Source organism: Nannobrachium achirus (genome assembly GCF_963921795.1).
Source record: "Nannobrachium achirus genome assembly, chromosome: 8".
Classification (NCBI taxonomy): domain Eukaryota; kingdom Metazoa; phylum Chordata; class Actinopteri; order Myctophiformes; family Myctophidae; genus Nannobrachium; species Nannobrachium achirus.
Genome location: NC_137817.1, coordinates 12,375,013 through 12,399,839, shown reverse-complemented (window position 1 = coordinate 12,399,839; position 24,827 = coordinate 12,375,013). Strand labels below are relative to the sequence as shown.

At 42.0% G+C, this 24,827-nt stretch overlaps 1 protein-coding gene across 3 annotated transcripts in view; it reads left to right on the top strand.

Annotated features, from left to right (window-relative positions):
• Positions 1-24,827, top strand: part of mark4b (MAP/microtubule affinity-regulating kinase 4b) — a 103,237-nt gene that overhangs the window by 54,173 nt on the left and 24,237 nt on the right. For all 3 annotated transcript variants that reach the window (XM_080732394.1, XM_080732393.1, XM_080732395.1), the window contains exons 4-10: positions 18,509-18,557; positions 18,876-18,941; positions 21,023-21,093; positions 22,045-22,101; positions 22,659-22,895; positions 23,866-23,985; positions 24,361-24,460. In XM_080732394.1, coding sequence (XP_080588520.1) covers positions 18,509-18,557; positions 18,876-18,941; positions 21,023-21,093; positions 22,045-22,101; positions 22,659-22,895; positions 23,866-23,985; positions 24,361-24,460 — 700 coding nt within the window. The remainder of the gene's footprint in view (positions 1-18,508; positions 18,558-18,875; positions 18,942-21,022; positions 21,094-22,044; positions 22,102-22,658; positions 22,896-23,865; positions 23,986-24,360; positions 24,461-24,827) is intronic.

The following is a 24,827-nucleotide window of genomic DNA, read 5'->3' as shown; positions in this document are numbered from 1 at the left end:
GCTGATTTACTGCTGTTTCCAACATGACAGCCATGTAAACACACACACACACACACACACACACTGTGACACACATTGTCATTTACAGCTAAACATTGTCTCAAAAATGTTTTTGAAAACATTTGAGCAAGAAATAGACGAAGCAGTGCCCGAAAATGGATTCTATTTGATCAACTCACTTCCTTGTTTTCCAACAGTGCAGATGGGCTGCATGCAGCTGGGCTGACGCGGCCAGCGTGAAACTTAAGGAATACTTTTTTTTTATGTGTTTTGGGTCAATTTATTAATTTATGTTAGGTAGCCATGTAATAAGCGGGATAATATCTGGCTTCAGGAAGGTTTAACCGCCTCGGTGGTTGAACTCCCTGTCGGTGAATTATCTGCCGACAATGACCGGAGATATTATCCCTTACATACTGTATGTTCACTACATTTTACTTGAGTTTGATACTTTACATTCTCTTTACAATATTTTAATAATTTAGTTGCATACCAAATACAGATCAAATGTAGATCATTTTTCCATGAAAAAAAAAAAAAAAAAGCTTGATTCAAGAATGATTCTCAGTTCAAAATAGCAATATTTATTAGGCAATATCAAACAAAACTGTTTTCAGGAACTGTAAACATTCAGGAACTGTAAACATTACAGCGAATCATTTCAAGGAGCCGCAGTTTTACATGCATTTAGGCTGCGGACCTCCCATTTAACCTGCCAGGGTCCATTTGGTACTATTTGTACACTCTCTATACCGACCCATGAGGGCATTATTTAGCTAGGTACCCCCTGGAACTCCTGAAACCTGAAAACATGAACACATGAACCAAGGTTCATGTTTTAGGTTATTAGAGAAAGTAAAAGGTGAGTGTTCATTATTTTGCATTTGGTGCCTTCTTTTGTTTTAGGGATTTTAGCCACACACACACACCTACTGTGTCCTCATCAGGACTGGCAGGTACAGTATGCTCAGGTGTTTTCTTATGGCTATGGTAACAACATAATGGGGGGAAGAAGGAATATAAGTTATAAAACAAGTTAAACAACACAACTAACAAATTAAAAACAAGTAACAGAAAAGCATAATTCTGTGAATGATTCGTAATCCATTTCATATACAGGCCACAGAGCTGCCAAACAGAAGAGGCCGTGGGAGACCAAAGAAATCGAAGCAGTGGAGAGGCACTTGATTAGATTCATCAACTCCTTACGTGTCCCAGGAAAGATGGAGTGTGTCCAATGCTTAAAAGCTGAGCCATTGGCTCTTAAAAACAGAGATTGGCAGTCTGTGAAATTCTTTGTCTACAACCGCATTCTAAAGATAAAGAAAAATATCTAGATTTGCACAAAAATATCTAGTTTGCAAAGTTGAACTAGTTGCACTAAAATGTTCCACAAAAATATCTAGTTTGCAAAGTTGAACTAGTTGCACTAAAATGTTCCACAAGTTGCACTAAGTGTTGAGAATTTATAGTTTTACTTAAAGGACAACTTTATTTTTTATTTTTATTTTTTTTAACATTTTTTAGGTTATAAGAGAAAGTTAAAGGCGAGTTTTTTTTTGTTTTTGTTTTTTTCCCATTTGCTGCTTTCTTTCGTTTTAGGGATTTTAGCTGCTTTTGACAGAGGGCGGGGGCATTCAAACAGGGGCCTACATATGTATTTCTTTACAAAATGTAAAGAAATACAAGAAGTGATCGTCTTGGCAGTGACTGGATCTTGCCGTGGTGCTGTGATGGAGCCATGCGTGTCTGTGTCTGTGGGGCAGTTGCCATCACCTGCTGCACACACGTCATTCAATGTCTGTGAAGAATAAGATTCATTAAATATTTAAAAGTCAAAAGGTAGGCATGTCAAAATCACCGTGTGACCCCGTCTGGAGTGGATGATATTGCTACGTCATGTTGTAGTATTGTTTTGTAGTCAGACAGACCGGAACATTCAATCGATACAATGGGGGAAAGGAGGAAGGAAGTAAGTATGGAAGGAATGTTCCTGTCTGTCTGACTACACAACGACACTACAACATGATGTAGCGATATCATCCGCTTCCGACCTGATAACAAACCTGAAACTGAATGCTGCCCAGGCTAGTTGGACAGTAGGTATTTCAAACACATTTGGTGTGCGGTCTATGAGTATGTGGTCTATGAGTACTTTTTAAATGTACACCTTATTATGAAATCCCCATTTAAGCAAATATAAGATAAACAATCAGATGTGAGATCAGATAATGTTCTCACTGGTACAGTAGATTATAATCAACAACCAAAATGCACTTTACAATACCTACATAGCCATAAGACAACACTGGAGAGAAAGTCTAGGGATGTGATCAGTGTGGACAACGCTTCTCTAAAATGAATAGCCTTAAAATGGATCAGATAATTGATGCATTCCGTAAACTTACACACACATACACACACACACACACACACACATCAGTTTTGGGGACCCTGTGGTAATGTGCATCATGGGGACACGTCTTCTGAAATTTCAGTTCTTCTGGAACATACTTGCTTAAATACACACACACACACATTTTAAAAACATGGGTTTTGGGGACCCAGTGTCAATGTGCATCATGGGGACATACAGGACTTCTGAAGATTGAATTATTCTGGCTACAACCTTGCATAACACACACACACACACCTAAAAACATGTGTCTTGGGGACCCTGTGAGGCCTACCTTTTAAAGTGATATACTAGACATTAGGAAATGATACACTAAAAATAATTTTAAGGTGTGCTCTCCACATTTACCTTTTCAACGGAAGTGGACGTCTTGGCAGTGACTGGATCTTGCCGTGGTGCTGTGATGGAGCCATGCGTGTCTGTGTCTGTGGGGCAGTCGCCATCATCTGCTACACACATGTCATTGAACATCTGTGAAGAATAAGATTCATTAAATATTTAAAAGTCAAAAGGTAGGCATGTCAAAGTTGTACACTTGACAGATGTTAAGTTCACATGGTAAGTTTAATATCACTAGTATGTCAACATCCTTATGTAGCCCAATACACCATTCTGTTGGACAGTAACCTCGCGTCACCAGGCTTCCCACCCACCTCGGAGGAAAGCCTGGTCTCTGTTTCAAAATCACTGTGTGACCCGGTCTGGAGTGGAAGATATTGCTACGTCATGTTGTAGTATTGTTTTGTAGTCAGACAGACCGGAACATTCAATCGATACAATGGGGGAAAGGAGGAAGGAAGTAAGTATGGAAGGAATGTTCCTGTCTGTCTGACTACAAAACGACACTACAACATGATGTAGCGATATCATCCGCTTCTGAACTGATAACAAACCTGAAACGGAATGCTGCCCAGGCTAGTTGGACAGTAGGTATTTCAAACACATTTGGTGTGCGGTCTATGAGTATGTGGTCTATGAGTACTTTTTAAATGTACACCTTATTATGAAATCCCCATTTAAGCAAATAGAAGATAAACAATCAGATGTGAGATCAGATAATGTTCTCACTGGTACAGTAGATTATACTTAACAACCAAAATGCACTTTACAATACCTACATAGCCATAAGACAACACTGGAGAGAAAGTCTAGGGATGTGATAAGTGTGGACAACGCTTCTCTAGAATGAATAACCTTAAAATGGATCAGATAATTGATGCATTAGGTAAACACACACACACACATCAGTTTTGGGGACCCTGTGGTAATGTGCATCATGGGGACACGTCTTATGAAATTTCAGTTCTTCTGGAACATACTTGCTTAAATACACACACACACACACACACACATCTTAAAAACATGGGTTTTGGGGACCCAGTGTCAATGTGCATCATGGGGACATACATGACTTCTGAAGATTGAATTATTCCAGCTACAACCTTGCATAACACACACACACCTAAAAACATGTGTCTTGGGGACCCTGTGAGGCCTACCCTTTAAAGTGATATACTAGACATTAGGAAATGAAAATAAACTAAAAATCATTGTAAGGTGTGCTCTCCACATTTACCTTTTCAACGGAAGTGATCGTCTTGGCAGTGACTGGATCTTGCCGTGGTGCTGTGATGGAGCCATGCGTGTCTGTGTCTGTGGGGCAGTCGCCATCACCTGCTGCACACACGTCATTCAACGTCTGTGAAGAATAAGATTCATTAAATATTTAAAAGTCAAAAGGTAGGCATGTCAAAATCGCTGTGTGACCCGGTCTGGAGTGGATGATATTGCTACGTCATGTTGTAGTATTGTTTTGTAGTCAGACAGACCGGAACATTCAATCGATACAATGGGGGAAAGGAGGAAGGAAGTAAGTATGGAAGGAATGTTCCTGTCTGTCTGACTACACAACGACACTACAACATGATGTAGCGATATCATCCGCTTCCGACCTGATAACAAACCTGAAACTGAATGCTGCCCAGGCTAGTTGGACAGTAGGTATTTCAAACACATTTGGTGTGCGGTCTATGAGTATGTGGTCTATGAGTACTTTTTAAATGTAAACCTTATTATGAAATCCCCATTTAAGCAAATATAAGATAAACAATCAGATGTGAGATCAGATAATGTTCTCACTGGTACAGTAGATTATAATCAACAACCAAAATGCACTTTACAATACCTACATAGCCATAAGACAACACTGGAGAGAAAGTCTAGGGATGTGATCAGTGTGGACAACGCTTCTCTAAAATGAATAGCCTTGAAATGGATCAGATAATTGATGCATTCCGTAAACTTACACACACATACACACACACACACACACACATCAGTTTTGGGGACCCTTTGGTAATGTGCATCATGGGGACACGTCTTCTGAAATTTCAGTTCTTCTGGAAAATACTTGCTTAAATACACACACACACACACACACACACACACACACATTTTAAAAACATGGGTTTTGGGGACCCAGTGTCAATGTGCATCATGGGGACATACATGACTTCTGAAGATTGAATTATTCTGGCTACAACCTTGCATAACACACACACCTAAAAACATGTGTCTTGGGGACCCCTTGAGGCCTACCCTTTAAAGTGATACACTAGTGACTAGACATTAGGAAATGAAATAAACTAAAAATCATTGTAAGGTGTGCTCTCCACATTTACCTTTTCAACGGAAGTGATCGTCTTGGCAGTGACTGGATCTTGCCGTGGTGCTGTGATGGAGCCATGCGTGTCTGTGTCTGTGGGGCAGTCGCCATCACCTGCTGCACACACGTCATTCAACGTCTGTGAAGAATAAGATTCATTAAATATTTAAAAGTCAAAAGGTAGGCATGTCAAAATCACCGTGTGACCCAGTCTGGAGTGGATGATATTGCTACGTCATGTTGTAGTATTGTTTTGTAGTCAGACAGACCGGAACATTCAATCGAAATGAAACTAAACTAAAAATCATTGTAAGGTGTGCTCTCCACATTTACCTTTTCAACGGAAGTGATCGTCTTGGCAGTGACTGGATCTTGCCGTGGTGCTGTGATGGAGCCATGCGTGTCTGTGTCTGTGGGGCAGTCGCCATCACCTGCTGCACACATGTCATTCAACGTCTGTGAAGAATAAGATTCATTAAATATTTAAAAGTCAAAAGGTAGGCATGTCAAAATCGCTGTGTGACCCGGTCTGGAGTGGATGATATTGCTACGTCATGTTGTAGTATTGTTTTGTAGTCAGACAGACCGGAACATTCAATCGATACAATGGGGGAAAGGAGGAAGGAAGTAAGTATGGAAGGAATGTTCCTGTCTGTCTGACTACACAACGACACTACAACATGATGTAGCGATATCATCCGCTTCCGACCTGATAACAAACCTGAAACTGAATGCTGCCCAGGCTAGTTGGACAGTAGGTATTTCAAACACATTTGGTGTGCGGTCTATGAGTATGTGGTCTATGAGTACTTTTTAAAAGTACACCTTATTATGAAATCCCCATTTAAGCAAATAGAAGATAAACAATCAGATGTGAGATCAGATAATGTTCTCACTGGTACAGTAGATTATAATCAACAACCAAAATGCACTTTACAATACCTACATAGCCATAAGACAACACTGGAGAGAAAGTCTAGGGATGTGATCAGTGTGGACAACGCTTCTCTAAAATGAATAGCCTTAAAATGGATCAGATAATTGATGCATTCCGTAAACTTACACACACATACACACACACACACACACATCAGTTTTGGGGACCCTGTGGTAATGTGCATCATGGGGACACGTCTTCTGAAATTTCAGTTCTCCTGGAACATACTTGCTTAAATACACACACACACACATTTTAAAAACATGGGTTTTGGGGACCCAGTGTCAATGTGCATCATGGGGACATACAGGACTTCTGAAGATTGAATTATTCTGGCTACAACCTTGCATAACACACACACACACACACACCTAAAAACATGTGTCTTGGGGACCCCGTGAGGCCTACCTTTTAAAGTGATATACTAGACATTAGGAAATGATACACTAAAAATAATTTTAAGGTGTGCTCTCCACATTTACCTTTTCAACGGAAGTGGACGTCTTGGCAGTGACTGGATCTTGCCGTGGTGCTGTGATGGAGCCATGCGTGTCTGTGTCTGTGGGGCAGTCGCCATCATCTGCTACACACATGTCATTGAACATCTGTGAAGAATAAGATTCATTAAATATTTAAAAGTCAAAAGGTAGGCATGTCAAAGTTGTACACTTGACAGATGTTAAGTTCACATGGTAAGTTTAATATCACTAGTATGTCAACATCCTTATGTAGCCCAATACACCATTCTGTTGGACAGTAACCTCGCGTCACCAGGCTTCCCACCCACCTCGGAGGAAAGCCTGGTCTCTGTTTCAAAATCACTGTGTGACCCGGTCTGGAGTGGAAGATATTGCTACGTCATGTTGTAGTATTGTTTTGTAGTCAGACAGACCGGAACATTCAATCGATACAATGGGGGAAAGGAGGAAGGAAGTAAGTATGGAAGGAATGTTCCTGTCTGTCTGACTAAAAAACGACACTACAACATGATGTAGCGATATCATCCGCTTCTGAACTGATAACAAACCTGAAACGGAATGCTGCCCAGGCTAGTTGGACAGTAGGTATTTCAAACACATTTGGTGTGCGGTCTATGAGTATGTGGTCTATGAGTACTTTTTAAATGTACACCTTATTATGAAATCCCCATTTAAGCAAATAGAAGATAAACAATCAGATGTGAGATCAGATAATGTTCTCACTGGTACAGTAGATTATACTTAACAACCAAAATGCACTTTACAATACCTACATAGCCATAAGACAACACTGGAGAGAAAGTCTAGGGATGTGATAAGTGTGGACAACGCTTCTCTAGAATGAATAACCTTAAAATGGATCAGATAATTGATGCATTAGGTAAACACACACACACACACATCAGTTTTGGGGACCCTGTGGTAATGTGCATCATGGGGACACGTCTTATGAAATTTCAGTTCTTCTGGAACATACTTGCTTAAATACACACACACACACACACACACACACATCTTAAAAACATGGGTTTTGGGGACCCAGTGTCAATGTGCATCATGGGGACATACATGACTTCTGAAGATTGAATTATTCCAGCTACAACCTTGCCTACCCTTTAAAGTGATATACTAGACATTAGGAAATGAAAATAAACTAAAAATCATTGTAAGGTGTGCTCTCCACATTTACCTTTTCAACGGAAGTGATCGTCTTGGCAGTGACTGGATCTTGCCGTGGTGCTGTGATGGAGCCATGCGTGTCTGTGTCTGTGGGGCAGTCGCCATCACCTGCTGCACACACGTCATTCAACGTCTGTGAAGAATAAGATTCATTAAATATTTAAAAGTCAAAAGGTAGGCATGTCAAAATCGCTGTGTGACCCGGTCTGGAGTGGATGATATTGCTACGTCATGTTGTAGTATTGTTTTGTAGTCATACAGACCGGAACATTCAATCGATACAATACACACATACACACACACACACACACACATCAGTTTTGGGGACCCTGTGGTAATGTGCATCATGGGGACACGTCTTCTGAAATTTCAGTTCTCCTGGAACATACTTGCTTAAATACACACACACACACATTTTAAAAACATGGGTTTTGGGGACCCAGTGTCAATGTGCATCATGGGGACATACAGGACTTCTGAAGATTGAATTATTCTGGCTACAACCTTGCATAACACACACACACACACCTAAAAACATGTGTCTTGGGGACCCCGTGAGGCCTACCTTTTAAAGTGATATACTAGACATTAGGAAATGATACACTAAAAATAATTTTAAGGTGTGCTCTCCACATTTACCTTTTCAACGGAAGTGGACGTCTTGGCAGTGACTGGATCTTGCCGTGGTGCTGTGATGGAGCCATGCGTGTCTGTGTCTGTGGGGCAGTCGCCATCATCTGCTACACACATGTCATTGAACATCTGTGAAGAATAAGATTCATTAAATATTTAAAAGTCAAAAGGTAGGCATGTCAAAGTTGTACACTTGACAGATGTTAAGTTCACATGGTAAGTTTAATATCACTAGTATGTCAACATCCTTATGTAGCCCAATACACCATTCTGTTGGACAGTAACCTCGCGTCACCAGGCTTCCCACCCACCTCGGAGGAAAGCCTGGTCTCTGTTTCAAAATCACTGTGTGACCCGGTCTGGAGTGGAAGATATTGCTACGTCATGTTGTAGTATTGTTTTGTAGTCAGACAGACCGGAACATTCAATCGATACAATGGGGGAAAGGAGGAAGGAAGTAAGTATGGAAGGAATGTTCCTGTCTGTCTGACTACAAAACGACACTACAACATGATGTAGCGATATCATCCGCTTCTGAACTGATAACAAACCTGAAACGGAATGCTGCCCAGGCTAGTTGGACAGTAGGTATTTCAAACACATTTGGTGTGCGGTCTATGAGTATGTGGTCTATGAGTACTTTTTAAATGTACACCTTATTATGAAATCCCCATTTAAGCAAATAGAAGATAAACAATCAGATGTGAGATCAGATAATGTTCTCACTGGTACAGTAGATTATACTTAACAACTAGGCCTGGGGCGGTATCGACATTTTGTTACCGCGATTACCGTCTTCCCATTTACCGACGGTACTGCGGTAATTACCGCACCCCCGTATCTATTAATTAAGGTTCGGCGATAAGCCAAAATATTGCAATCATCTTCCCTAAAGTCGCCTCTCCACAGTGGAGAGGCGACACAGCCTGACCGCCCGAGTTATACTTCTCCGTACAGCACAGCGGGTATGGCTTTGAAAGGAGCAGATCTACAAGCTCACAACACATTGCATCCGCGACGCGTTCTGAGCTTTTAGATCTGCACTGTCGGGTTACCATAGTAACGTAGGCTAGCTAGTAGGCTTTTCAGACACAAACAGCTGTGTGAACAAACCAGAAGAGGACGGGTAGTCAGATCGTGTACAGTGATTCTGTAAACTCGTCACGTCTCAACTCTCAAATCCCAGTGATTGAGTGCTGCTATACAGGTTTTAGTTACAAGACTTGACAGAAAAGGTTATAAAATCTCCGACGCGCCGCCGAACGGACAACGCTTCTCTAAAATGAATAGCCTTAAAATGGATCAGATAATTGATGCATTCCGTAAACTTACACACACATACACACACACACACACACACACATCAGTTTTGGGGACCCTGTGGTAATGTGCATCATGGGGACACGTCTTCTGAAATGTCAGTTCTTCTGGAACATACTTGCTTAAATACACACACACACACATTTTAAAAACATGGGTTTTGGGGACCCAGTGTCAATGTGCATCATGGGGACATACATGACTTCTGAAGATTGAATTATTCTGGCTACAACCTTGCATAACACACACACCTAAAAACATGTGTCTTGGGGACCCCGTGAGGCCTACATTTAAAGTGATACACTAGACATTAGGAAATGAAAATAAACTAAAAATCATTTGTAAGGTGTGCTCTCCACATTTACCTTTTCAACGGAAGTGGACGTCTTGGCAGTGACTGGATCTTGCCGTGGTGCTGTGATGGAGCCATGCGTGTCTGTGGGGCAGTCGCCATCACCTGCTGCACACATGTCATTCAACGTCTGTGAAGAATAAGTAATTGAATATGGATAAGATAAGAGGTATGCATAACATGTCGGTAGTACATCTGGGGTGCAAGTGCATGCTGTGTTGCTGTCCTCTCATCACAAACGTGACTGTCTGAGAACAACAAGGATTTGTATTTCATTTTCATGTCCTTACTACAACCTGCTTCTTTTGTAGAGCCCTGCAAGCCCGACGGGACCCGACCAGGGCCCGGCCCGGCCCGCCAAAACGGGCCGGGCTCGGGCTCGTTTAGAAACTCACCAACGGGCCTAGGGCCGGGCCCGGGCTCAGAACCATGCTCGGAACATTTCGCGCTGTGAATTTCACACATGACGTCTCTGTGTGTGCGCTTAGAATGGAGTGTGGTGTGTGTGCGTGAGTGAGTGCTGCCTCAGCCTGCCTGCCTCCCATAGCCTTCTAGGCTAATAGCCTTCTAGGCTATGGGCTCTATCCGTATCTATAGCAACACGGCTCTTGATTGGTCGTGACATGAGTACATTGGGAGAGCCAATGGAGAGCCGGGAGAGCCGCAACGAGCCGAGGGCGACGGGCACACAAGTCTACTCTGCGACTCTGCGTGTACATACACAGCGAGACTATAACATTAGGAGCACTACTGTAGTTTCACCCATTTCACCGTCATTTCTCAAATAAATCGCCCTGTAATGATTCCCCGACCTCCCGAGTCCCGTATCAGTTACGGGATGCGTGCGTGCGTCTTTACTCTTTAGTACTGGACGATACTCTGTATTTTACGATGGCTTGAAACCACGGGCGGCAAGCCGACAATAATATCAATATCTAATTGCAGTGAAGATATACAGTAACATAACAAACGGTGGGTGGAGGAAGATTTCTTGCGTTGTGAATGATGTGTGTGTAATTACTTGCTGTGCTGTTGTGTTGTGTTGACTTCTTTCTTTTAATCAGAGCGCAAGACGAGCACAGCTATAGTATAGAGGGCTGTACACGTCTCTCAGTCTCCGTCCTCTCCGACCATAGTTTTCGTCGGAAAGTTTCGACTTTCTGACGTGCGTGCAGCTTTCCGAACTCAAATTATGAGTAATCCTTTTCAGAAGTTGCAAGAGATGTCATTTTGTAGTTGAACTGGACCTTTCCGACGCAAATTTCGGTGGGCTGTGACAGTATGGACTCCCCTTGAGAGTGCAGCTGCAGCGCACAGCAGTGAAAGCCACGCACACAAATAATTAATTAATAATAAGGCGACGGGCTTCGGGCCGGGCTCGGGCTTTAAATAGCGGCACCAAACGGGCCACGGGCCGGGCCTGGACTGAAGTCCACGGGCCAGGGCCGGGCCCGGGCCCACATTTTAGGCCCGTGCAGGGCTCTATTCTGTTGACATTAGACTACATCTCACTTTGAACCTACATATGCAAGTCAGGCATAAATGTTTAAGTATGTGTCCTCACCTTAGTCCGCCATGGCCAGTTCGATTTTCCGTAGTTGTAGTTCAATTCTTCACCTGGTAAGATGTCTCTCGCAGCAAACAGACAGAGGTGAGGTTTTCCCTCTAGGGCAATGACTCTCAATTTACAGTTGGGAGTCCGGTGCTCGTCATTCACAAGCCTCCCAAGTGAATTATCCTCTTTAGACGCATCAACACTAAAAATGTAGGAATAGAAAAACAATTCAGGTCTTTAGCATTAAATGTAGTCATGGCAGCCCTACATTTTGGGGAACAGTAAAGCACCTTTCAGATGGGCAGTGATTAACACGCCTAATAGTAGCACATGCAGAGAAGTCGAGGTGCAATAAAGCAGTTGTGACTGACTAGACCTGGATTGTGTTTAGTTTTTATTTTGTAGCGGCCCTCATGAGCAGACCTGGAACAGACCTGTGTTAATTGATGCCCATCTGAAAGTACCTTAATGAATAAGGTCAGCAAACAACTACTTGGCATAAAAATATATTTTAATAATAACTTACCACCAATACTTTCCATTCCACTGCAAATCAAACAGGAATACAGAGGCTGCCTTGGACAGTTTCCTGGCATGAGACTCAGCTTGTGTTATAAGTTCACCACGATACTCCACCACAAACTCTCCTTTAGAAATGTCTTTGGTAGCAAAAACGCCTCGCCCTTTTGGGGAAAAATAAATAAACACGTCATGAACTAGTATAAAACATTTGGTTAATTGTTTTTGCAAACAATTCAAGGTAGAGGTAATTTGAAATCTTGCCTATAGGGCTTAATTTGACTCATACCAAGGTAACGTGAATAGTCTGATACTCTAATATGTGGGGAAGTAGAGCCCTGCAGTCTATAAATAACATGAGTGGCCTATAGTGCAGGGGTTTTCAAAGTGGGTGACGGGGCACCCTGGGGTGCCGCGACGGCAGTCCAGGGGTGCCGCGAGACAATTTGATAAGATTTGGAATTTATTTGGACACTTGAAAAAATATTTAGTAACATTTTAAACTTGAAGTACAAAGTAATTTTTTCTTTTGGTAAAGCAAAGCCCTGCTTCATCATACAAGACTGTCGCACAAAACGAGTGAAAACAGCCGATCTACAACACCTCGCGACGCGAGGCGTTGTGTGCTTGTAGATCTGCTGTTTTCACTAGTTTAGTACATTTTATAGATTATAAATACAAAACGAACGGTTTTGGACATACAAGGTTTCCACCCGACAACGATGATATGCTATAAATATAAGGTGCTGGGAGTGAAAGTTATAATGTATTTATATTTATGGGGTGCCCTGAGACAAAAAAGTTTGGGAACCCCTGCTATAGTGGACGCCAAAGCGCTGAGTTCTCTGCATTAGTTGAACAGCAGCATCAAACATGTTCTATAAATTGCTCACCTTTGTATGTACTGATGAACCGTTCTTCAAGTCCAGGTTTGTCAGTTCCAGACTTGATGTAATTTAGAGCATCTGTCTCTGGAGAAACTCGTCTCCTTGCAGTTCTTCCCATGTTTATTATCTGCCACCTAATCAAATGTATTCAAGTTATAAATAGGGCGGTAGTTTCCAGGGTCTAATTTGCTCCCTTTCTGACATCAGTCTTCTCCTCTTTTTTCTACCGGGGCAGGGGGAGCTAGGCAGGACCAGTAGAGACTTACTACCGAGAGGGACAGCCACTCTTGACCCTCAAACATGACAGTAAAATCTATATTTATATAGGCCTACGTACATTTCCTATTCAAATGAGTGCCTAAATACATATAGCCTTCAAGTAAGACCCCATTACTGAATGTCAAGTCTACAGGTTTTTTCAGAATATGTATGACAGGGGTTTTCAAAGTGGGTGACGGAGCACCCTGGGGTGACGGAGCACCCTGGGGTGCCGCGACGGCAGTCCAGGGGTGCCGCGAGATCATTTGATAATATTTGGAATTTATTTGGACACTTGAAAAAATATTTAGTATCATTTTAAACTTGAAGTACACAGTTATTTTCAGTCTCGCATCGCGAGGCGTTGTGTGCTTGTAGATCTGCTGTTTTCACTAGTTTAGTACATTTTATAGATGATAAATATAAAATGAACGGTTTTGAACATACAAGGGTTCCACCCGACAACAACGATATGCAATAAATATGAGGTGCTGGGAGTGAAAATTATAATGTAGGGGTGCCTCGGATTTTAAAAAAATATTCACGGGGTGCCCTGAGACAAAAAAGTTTGGGAACCCCTGATGTACGACACTATAGCTATAGCATAACAGGAGGAGTCCAACTAGTAGTGGTTCTCAAATGTATTATTTGCAATGACCCCCTTAACTCTGTAAGTGAACAATGCAGGTAGTCTATGAGTACATACTCAAATGTATATTACATGGGTGGCATGAGAAAACAAATATAAAATCAATAAACACTGTGGAATGAGAGCATTTGGGGTGTGCATTCCACAGGGTTTGGGGCAGCAATTTTTGTCTGTACCTCTTATTTGCATCACAAGCGGAAACACCCTGAAGAGGTCTCTGGAGAAACTTGTTTCCTTGCAGATGTTCCCATGTTTATTATCTGCCACCTAATCAAATGTATTCAAGTTATTTGCAAATAACATACAAGAATAACCAGTAACAATCATCCATGCAAGGACTACCATCTCTAATGAAAACCAATTGCTTAAACCAATTGCTTTTAGCTTGTTGGAGTCGGGCTAACATTATCCCCATATGGCAATGGTTCCCAAAGTGGGGTCTGGGGACCTCAGGACTACTTGAGGGGAATACATGAAAGGTCGACCTAAAACAAAGTCAACCCAAACTCGTTTCCCAATGGGTCTGTGGCCTTAAGCTAGATGCAGAATAGACCGAAATCTAATCTTTGCTTCTGGGTGTCCCTGGAACAAAATATTTTGCAATAGGGGTCCATCCGTGGAACAAAATATTTTGAGATGGGGGTCCGCGGCCAAAAACAACATTTTGGGGGTCCTTAACCACTGATAGGCACATTCTACAAATGTCTTCTAAATCCTAACAGTTTTCCTGAAAAAACTTATGTTGCTATCATTGTTTTTCAAACTCTGTCATGTCAAGGACCCCCAGAATGATATGTATTTGGCCACGGACCCCCATCGCAAAATATTTAGTTCCAGGGACCCCCAGAAGTAAAGATTAGATTTTTGTCTTTTCTGCATCTAGCTTAAGGCCAAACAAAGTCGACCCAAACTCGTTTCCCAAAGGGTCTGTGGCCTTAACCTAGATGCAGAATAGACTGAAATCTAATCTTTGCTTCTGGGGGTCCCTGGAACTAAATATTTTGCTATATATATATATATATATATATATATATATATATATATATATAGCAAAATTGCGCATATATATATATATATATATATATATATATATGCCGGGTAGTGTGTCCTCTTTTTGGGTTTTCAGAATATGGTCACCCTATACTCCACTAGGCCTTCATTTATTTCAAAACTTTAGTTATTGCTTTGTAGATTTTGATTTAGGCCTAGAAAACATACATTTGAATAGCTCACATACTTCTTATTTTATTTACATATCTACTGCATAGTACTGTGTTCTATTCGTCTGTCATTCAATGTTATATGAGATACTTAAATGGTTTCCAGTGGAAATAAGCTTAGTCTTTTCATGGATCTCCTTTTAGTAGACCTTGTACCAGTGAACTGTACCGTCATGAAACTGTACCTTTTCCTATGCAAACTTCTAATAAAGTCTTCAATCAATCAATCAATCAATTCTACTTGTAACAGAGTAGTGCAGTAGGCTACTGATACACAGTTCTATAGGGCACCGTTTTCGTCTAGTACACGTTGCTTGCGCTTCTATATACGTGCGCAACACCAGAATGCGTGCCCTATTGAAATGGGTTCCCCGAGCTTAGCTAACTGTAACATCATGTGTTTGTGGTATATTATCAGGGTCAGATTATCCTTCTGACTAAAGTTACACAATCTACACTTAACCGCCTCGCACTGTGAGCTTGTAGATGTTTGGCAATCATAGATAGATAGAGCAAAAATAGAGTTGGGTCGCGTTTTATTCCAGATGTGTATACATTGCCTCTGTTAGCCTGCAGCGCTAGCATTAGCCGCTAAGCTAACGGCCGTCAATTGTGGTGTAACAAGCTGTTTTTCATGGCTTCTTTTAGCTTCAATAGGTAGTTTCTATTGACATGCAGCATATGATTGGAATGGAAATTAGCTGCTGAAACCAAAAATGCAAACCCCGAGACTCTAAAACATTCCCTCGAGCTACAGCCGCCAAATGTATATTATTTATTATGATATTATTATTTTTACATGTATATATACAGAGCTACAGCCGCCAAATGTCGGCAAAAATAGCTGTTCTACAAGCCCGGTGTTTTTTTTACATGTATATATACGGACACAACCGTAAATAATATTAATAACCACATTGCTTACCAGTTTAGAGGGTCTTTGAAAGTCCTTGAAAGAAAGTCCACCATATGTGCTGACTTGAAGCCAACGTCATTGTATGCAAATATCTGACCTGTGATTGGCTAGTAGTGTGTGAAGCTCTCATTCTCCCATTCTCTCACACACTCACACACAAACTGCAGTACCAACTATCGTCTGATGGGGGCTGTCCCCACTGTGTTAACACACCTGTCATATGACATGAAAACGCGAATTGAGGGACTTGCTTAAAAAAAACAACCAGACACTTCAGCAACCTCTCCCCTATCTTCCTGAATGATAATAACTATGGGGACCTACGATTTTGTCCCCACTGTGTCAGACGTCCCCTGCGCGTGACTGTGTGAACATGCGGTTGGTCCCCATAGGTATAGCTAGACAAACGCACACACACACACACACACACACACACACACACACACACACACACACTTTTTTCCCTACTCTATGAATGTACTGTACACACACACACACACAATTGAGCATTGTCACAGTATTGCATTTGCAATTCACTTTGGCAGCCCATATAGGCCTAACTCAGAACGCAGGCCTCACTCAGAACTCAGCCAAAGTCCATTTTGATTACATTCCCATTTAAAGAGGCACTTAGCCTCTTTTTCTTTTTTACTAGTTTATAAAAGTACATTAACTAATTAACGACTGAAGCTATCAGAGCAGCTGTCTGGAGCTCTGTGATGGATGGTGTGGGAGGCTGGGGCAGAGCTTGCCCAGGGGAGAAGGCCCCGCCCCGCTGTCAGGCTCCGTCTAGTCAGGGCTGGGTGGGTCTCTGGAGGTAGTCGGTGATATGAGCATAAGACTACATCCTAGAGATGGGACGATATGAAAATGTCATATCACGATTATTGTGACAAAATAAATCACGGTTTACGATATTATCGCAATAATCAAAATCCATTATCCTGGGGCTTAACATTTGTCCAAAAATAGCAGATCTGCAAGCTAGATCGGCTATTTTTTGGCAAAGACATTTGAAGAGAGTGAAAAAAGACTGTATCATGTATGTAAAGTACCTTTTACCAATTACAGAGGGTTTAAGTGGTACCGGATATGCAGCTCGGCAAATAAAAGGTGAATTGATCCCAGTGCATGACGGAGGACAATATCACGATAGATTAAATCTCCACAATACGATTATCATGAGTGTTTTTTATCACGATAAACGATAATATCGCTTATCGTCCCATCCTTACTACACACACTAAAAGGTTCCCCTTTTACAGTTATTCAGGTGTTTTTGACTCCAGGAGTATTGCCTGGACTGACAGAAACAGAGACATGATTGACCTGATTTATTGTGAGTGGCCTTCAATGATTGACCACATCCTGTGACCGTTCTCCGTAAGAAAACAAACCACATCAGCGTATTCCAGTGGTTAATTCAACATTGACAATGAACGCGTTGCTGACCAGGTTGTCTATGCTAGCAGCTGTTGTGTGGTTAAATTCTGCTTTATATATGGATAATATGCATTTTTGCTCTTCCTCCATAGTATTTTCTGCCATGAAGCGCATGCCCAATGTACATGAATGGTCAGGTGATATGGGTTTCAGCAGATCATTCCTGAAATGGTGCTTTTAAAAAAGCACTTGTTTGGATGGCTGAACAGAGATCATTTTCACCTTAAAATGCCATTTTAAAAGGAAGTGAGGGGAGTGGATAAAGGCAGCAAGGGGGGCTTTGAGGGGTTTTATGTGCCAGGCTTGAGGTCGGTTATTGTTACAATCAATTTTCGGTCACTGAGTTCAAGATGTGAAATTGCACTCATACATTGATCTTTGAAAACCGGATATACGACTGTTTACTTCTTTTATTTGAGTGACTAGAAGGTGAATTGAGCCTAGCCGTGTGTGCCAGCTGATCCTCATTATGATGTGATGGATGAGAAAATGCTGTGATAACTCAATAACAAATTGAGTTCACACGTACGCACAGTCGCACACAGGCACACCGTGTTTGTGTCCTGTACTGTGCCGTGTTCTACCTGTGCTGCCAAAGCACCATACAGTACATTTATGTTGTTCCATAACGCTTTCCACAGCCTTTGGTTTCATACTCCCTAGCTTCCGCCGTGGTCTGAAGACTCACCTCTTCAGACTGCACCTTGGCCCATAGCACTTACCGTAGCACTTGCCTTCCCCCAATGACCATACATGTCATTTTGATATCATTTTATATATATATTTTGGGGTTTTTGTATTGTTGTATTACCTTGTAGTGATGCTTATTGTAAATCACTCTGGATTAAAAGCGTCTGCCAAATGCCTAAATTGTAAATTGTATGGATGTTGTAGCTAGTGTAGCTAGTCGTAGTTCAATTCATGTACTTTGAAAATGCATTTGGTCAGTAATTGTGCTGTTTTTTTTCGCCCCCTAAATATGCATATTTCCATGATACTCTGAAATGCAATGTGAGTGTGTGGTTTACAACAATGTTGTAGCAGTGCTAACATTCACTATCTTGTTTTGTGTGGTTTCAGCTCTTTCGAGAGGTACGCATCATGAAGGGCCTAAACCATCCCAACATAGGTGAGCTACACTACAGAACGTGTGTGTGTGTGTGTGTGTGTGTGTGTGTGTGTGTGTGTGTGTGTGTGTGTGTGTGTGTGTGTGTGTGTGTGTGTGTGTGTGTGTGTGTGTGTGTGTGTGTGTGTGTGTGTGTGTGTGTGTGTGTGTGTGTGTGTGTGTGTGTGTGTGTGTGTGTGTCCTACAGTAGAGGGATGTGAATGCATACAGTATATGTTTTTTGGCTGTCTGTGTGTATAAGTGAGTGTGTGTCTGTGTACTGTGCATCACTATACTTCTATGTTGTATATTCTATATACTCTTTTGTATCCGCGTTTACAGTGCAGCTGTTTGAGGTGATTGAAACAGAAAAGACTCTCTACCTGGTCATGGAGTACGCCAGTGGAGGTGAGTGATACCACCACCCTCTTCATCATCATTATCATCATCCTCACATTCGCTTACTCTTTTCGATGAATGGCTTAAAAAGGGATTCATTGACTTGTTAAGACCAATTCAGACCAAAGATTTGCAATGAGATGAAAACCTTTTTTCAGACCAATTTATACTTGGTTGTAAAATGGTTGTTGCTTGTGTGCGAAAAGAGCAGATCTACAAGCTAAGCTTCAAGCTTGTATTTACCATACAATTTCCCCTTTAAATGTCTTTCTGGGTACTACTGTATATCGTCTCTGTTGGGTAGAAACCTCATAATTATGTCCAAAACTGGGACTTTTCAGGATTCAAATTCAAAAGTAGCAGATCTACAAGCACAAAACGTGGCACTTAGTGACACGTTTGAAGCTTATGGATCTTCTACTTCTGATGTTTTTGTGTGACGCTTTAGTATGATCAAGTAAGGGCATTAATTTACGAAAAAACACCATCCTTGGATCCTCTAATTCAGGGGGGGCTCTTCAACGTTTCAGGCCAAGGACCCCTTAGCTGTGAGAGAGATGAAGCAGGGACCCCCACATATAGTTTCATTGTTTGACAGCACAATCATCAGTGTATTTTGGATTCATGTCAATTTGTGTTATCAGATATGTAACCACTTGAACCATCAATACTTAATAAACTTGACCTTTCACTCTGTACTTAGTCTGCTCTTTTTCCCCCTCTACATCAAACTTCTTTGCCAAAAATAGTTGATCTACAAGCTTGTAGATCTGCTATTTTTGGCTAAAGTTCTCAGAATATGGACGCTAGTGTTCAAGTGGTTAATATAAAAAAGGAGATTTCTTTTTTCTATCACTCAATGATTTGGAGGCCCCCCCCCCTGTAGTTACTCTGAGGACCCCCTTGGTGTCCCGGACCCCCTGTTGAAGACCCCCTGCTCTACTTCTCTCTGATGTTCCATCCCTCGCTCTCTCTTCAGTATTATTTAACCTTTTCCCATGCTCTATTTTTACCGTTCTACTTCTTTATTTTTCTTTCCTGTGTCTGCCCTTCATCCCTAAAATCCCCCTCCCCATTCCATCTCTCTCTCTCTGTGGTCTATGAGCTCTCGTCTCTGTCTCTGCTTCTGTCCAAATAAGGAGGAGCTCGCCGGTAACATGGTCCTCCGCTGAACTTAACCTCAACCTCTCTTTCCACTATTTGGGCTTAGGGGTGGGCGATATGGAAAAATACAATATCACGATATTTTCCCAAGCTTTTACAAAAGAAGCAAAAATAGCAGATCTGCAAGCTCAAAACGCAACGCTGCACGATGCGTTTTGAGCTTGTAGATCGGCTATTTTTGCTTCTTTTGAATTGGAATCCTGAATTATTTGTTGTTATTTTTTAATTGGAATCCTGAAATGTAAAATTTGTATTTAATTTCAAACGCATTTAGTTATATATGTTAACTTTATGAACCTAAATACAAATACCTACATTGGACATAAAATAAATATATTTTAATACTACTATACTAGTCATTAAGCTACGAATATAGAAAGAATTAAAGCAGGTCATGTTTGGAATTGTAACAGCTGAAATTAATAATATATCAGTATTCCAGTATTAACCTGCGGGCCGCATTAAGTGAAGGTGGGGGCCAGATGTGGCATTGAAGTTTGGAAAAGACAAGTCTCCTGATTGCTGTAGGACATGGAAAGGGGGGGCATTTGCATTCCTTTCTTCATGGTAAAAGCATGCATTCATGGTCTGGAGAGGGCACTTTTTTACAGCTGGGTAAAAGCGCTCACCAAGCCCCCTTTGATGTCTATGTGTGCACGTGCCTGTACACACACACACACACACACACACACACACACACACACACACACACACACACACACACACACACACACACACACACACACACACACACACACGTGTCTGTACACACACATACACATAGTATACACACACCACACCACACCACGTTTTATTCAGGCAGATGTTTTTCTTAACTCTCATACGATTTCACACCACAGCACGCTGATTTGACATGACTTCACCCGGCAGGAGTTTGTTTAACACCAGTGTGGTCTGTCTTGCAGGGGAAGTGTTCGACTACCTCGTGTCTCATGGTAGAATGAAGGAAAAGGAGGCCAGAGCCAAGTTCAGACAGGTCAGTTTAAAAGCTCTGAAGCAGTGTGGCGCCCCCTGTGGGCATACGTTGTGGTGTGTGTAACAGCAGCAAGGGAATTTGATCTTTTGCAATACTGCATCATTGTTTGTTTTCCACCAGTATTTGTCTGTGTGGTTTGTTGTGGTGATTGCGACCGTAGGTCGCATTTACTACCAAAACCTCCCCGGGCTGTCTGTCTGTGAGTGAGTCCGTCACACTTTTGCCCTGCTCATATCTCCACAACCGTTGCCCCCATCCATGCCAAATTTTGCACACACACTCCTTGACTGCCAAACTACAACCTCCAAGGACCCCCGGAGCCCCAGGGACCCCCAGGTCCCTGGGGGACCCCCAGATGTAAAAAATGACCACATGTGCAAAAATGACCAAATGACCACCCCAACGGGGCTGCTCACGGGGAATTCCCGGGGACCACCGACTCCTGGTGCTCCAGAACGGATGCAAAAGTGGTGGCGCCCCCAGTGGAGGACCCCCTGCCACTGCAGCGCACATAAAATGCCGTACCTTGGGCAAGGAGCGTCCGGGAGAGCCGGGGCCGGTACCTATTTGTCCGCCAAGGCAACGCGGAGACCCCACCCCTCATTTCTCACATGGCCCTATTCTAGCGCCACCTTCAGGCCGATTTTTAAAACACATTGTTGGACACTGCTCCTACAGTTTTTGCCCTAAAATCACGAATATCACTACACAGCATGTCTACACTCATGTCATCAACATGGATCAGGAAGATTTTGGAAAAACAAATCTTTGCCCTATTTGTGGAGATAAACCACCTACGGTCGCTTATCTCCCGATTAGGGAGTCTTACTGGTTTAAGTTACGTTATGTTGACTGTAAACTCTGGCTACAAATTGCATTTCTATAATAAACATATAGACATTTCTATAATAAACATAATCATTGCGTTTTTGTTTGGTTTATTCTTTCTAGATTGTATCAGCAGTCCACTACTGTCATCAGAAGAACATTGTTCATAGAGACTTGAAGGTAAGTGTGGGATTCTGATCACACTCGGGTCAAATAGCATTTGTCAGTAAGTGTTGGTGTTTGTTTTAAAAACTCATAGTGATGGAGAAGTTAAACGGTCACAGCTAAGTTTGTCTTTCAAATGCTTCATTAACAATGGAAGACGGAGGGAAGGTTTTGAATGGCATCATACCCAAAGTTATTGTGACTGTGGGTGACTATTTTTCAACCTCATATCTCTTAACCCAGTGGTTCTCAAAGTGGATTCCAGGGAATCTGTGCGTTCCTTTAGGGGGCTTTAAATTGACCCATACAAGTCTGTAACTCTGACAGTGTACAAATGGAACCAAATGAACCCTAGCGGGTTCATTTGGTTCCATTTGTACACTGTCAGAGTTAAGGAGAGACCTTGAAATATGCAGGTTTGAGAAACACTACCTTCAATCCGGGAAAGCATCGGTAATTTTAGATTTTATCCTTATACATCGCATATCTTAAGATTTAGATGGCATCTTTAGAATCAGGTCTAAACGGGTTAAGAGAATTATTCAACAACTGCCTTCGTGCGTCTCCTGCAGGCGGAGAACTTGCTACTTGATGCCGACGCCAACATCAAGATAGCCGACTTTGGCTTCAGCAACGAGTTCACCATGGGGAGCAAGCTGGACACCTTCTGCGGCTCCCCTCCCTACGCCGCCCCGGAGCTCTTCCAGGGGAAGAAGTACGACGGCCCTGAGGTGGACATCTGGAGCCTGGGGGTCATCCTCTACACGCTGGTCAGTGGCTCGCTGCCCTTCGATGGACAGAACCTCAAGGTGGGTGTGAGGATATGTGGCCCCAAACAATTGGCAAAAAAAAAATCGAATCTTTTTTTATTGGTATTTTCACAACAAATATAATAATCAAAATCAAAGGCATACATATTTTATTTAATGATTATATAACATTAATTTTAAAAAAAGTGATACTTAACTCTTTTACTGCTATGAACGAGCAGGCTCGTCCGTTTATTCAAGTAGCTCACGGCCATGAACGAGCGGCCGTTCGTTCGTTCTTTACCCTGTCTGATCACTGTGAGCAGATGAGGGGTGGCGCGGGTCTCTACAGTAGAAACGGCTCCCGTAACGCTGGTCTCAAATCTCCACCACACATAAACAACTGGACGTTTTCTATGCCTGGATCTAGTTTCTCCATTTCTATGCTCTAAACTACTGGTGTAAGTGAGGGACATTTGCGAGCCTGGTGCATTGCAAATTGCTGCGCTCAGCCGTCTGTTTTGACCGATGACAGATACAACTGTATTTTACAAAAGATTGCGTTTGGAAATAATGGATGGATATTTTTCTATAAAATGGCAAAGGTAAGCTACGTTTAAGCTACTTTGATGGCAGTTTAAGACCTCCTACGTGGCAGTAAGAGAATTAAAGTATACTATGTCAGTTTCATTGATACACAGTAGAAAACAAAAGTTGATCAATTGATTGATCATCATTTAATTGATCATTAAAATAAACATCCTCTGAGAATACACACAGCCCATCCATCTGACCACTTAACTGCTGTGTTTGTGGTCAGGTGGGTGAGCCATGAATGCTTTCAATCTTTTCAAGTGGCCCCTGATCTAGAAAAGGCCACTGGTAATAGAGGAAGTATAGTAATGAAGACTGGCGGGATAAGTTACTGCCCCCTCAGTGGTTACATTCAGCTGGTTCCAGTTGAATGGTCATTCTGCTTTCAAAACGCACCCCCTTTTCTTATTAATGTGTGTTGGTGGTGTCTTTTCAGGAACTGCGGGAGCGTGTTCTGCGAGGTAAATACCGCGTGCCCTTCTACATGAGCACAGATTGTGAGGGGATCCTAAGACGCTTCCTGGTGCTCAACCCCTCCAAACGCTGCACCCTGGAGGTAAGGAGGACATACTACACATATGAGAGGCTTCATTGTAAAGAATGTAAATACACTTTTTGAAAAGTGGTTATAATGTGAAATTCATCAGTAATTTAAAATACTAAAGATTCAATTCAAAACATTTGTCAACAATGGATGTAAGGTGGCTTATATTTAGCTTCAAGTATGATTATTCAAAGTGGTTTGTACTTAGTTGTCAATAGCAATGTAAATTGGTTAAATAGTGTGTAAGTTAGTAGTGAATTTGTGAATAAAGTTTATTTGCACTTTCAAAGAATAACCTGTCTCCTCACGTCTCCCCTTCATGCCTGGATTTAATCGGACGCGTCTTGATTAAACCTTACCGCCCTTCATCCTGTGTCTTCTCTTCAGCAAATTATGAAGGACAAGTGGATAAACGTAGGCTATGACGGAGATGACCTTAAGCCCCATCTAGAGCCTGTGGAAGACCACAACGATGCCGGCCGCATTGGTGAGGAACACTGCAATTCCCCAGAATGCAATAGGTTCCCATGTTGTTTCACTAGCTCAGGGGTCTTCAACGTTTTCAGGCCAAGGACCCCTCAGTTGAGAGACAGATGAAGCAGGGACCCCCACAACCTGTTCATAGATTCATCGTTTGACAGCACAATCATCAGTGTATTTTGGATTCATGTCATTTTATGTTTTCAGATATTTAACCACTTGAATCGTCAACACTTAATCAACTTGATCTTTCACTCTGTACTCTGTCTGCTCTTTTTTCCATCTACACCAAACCTCTTTGCCAAAAATAGCCAATCTACAAGCTCACAATGTGCGTTGTGAGCTTGTAGATCAGCTATTTTTGGACGCTAGGG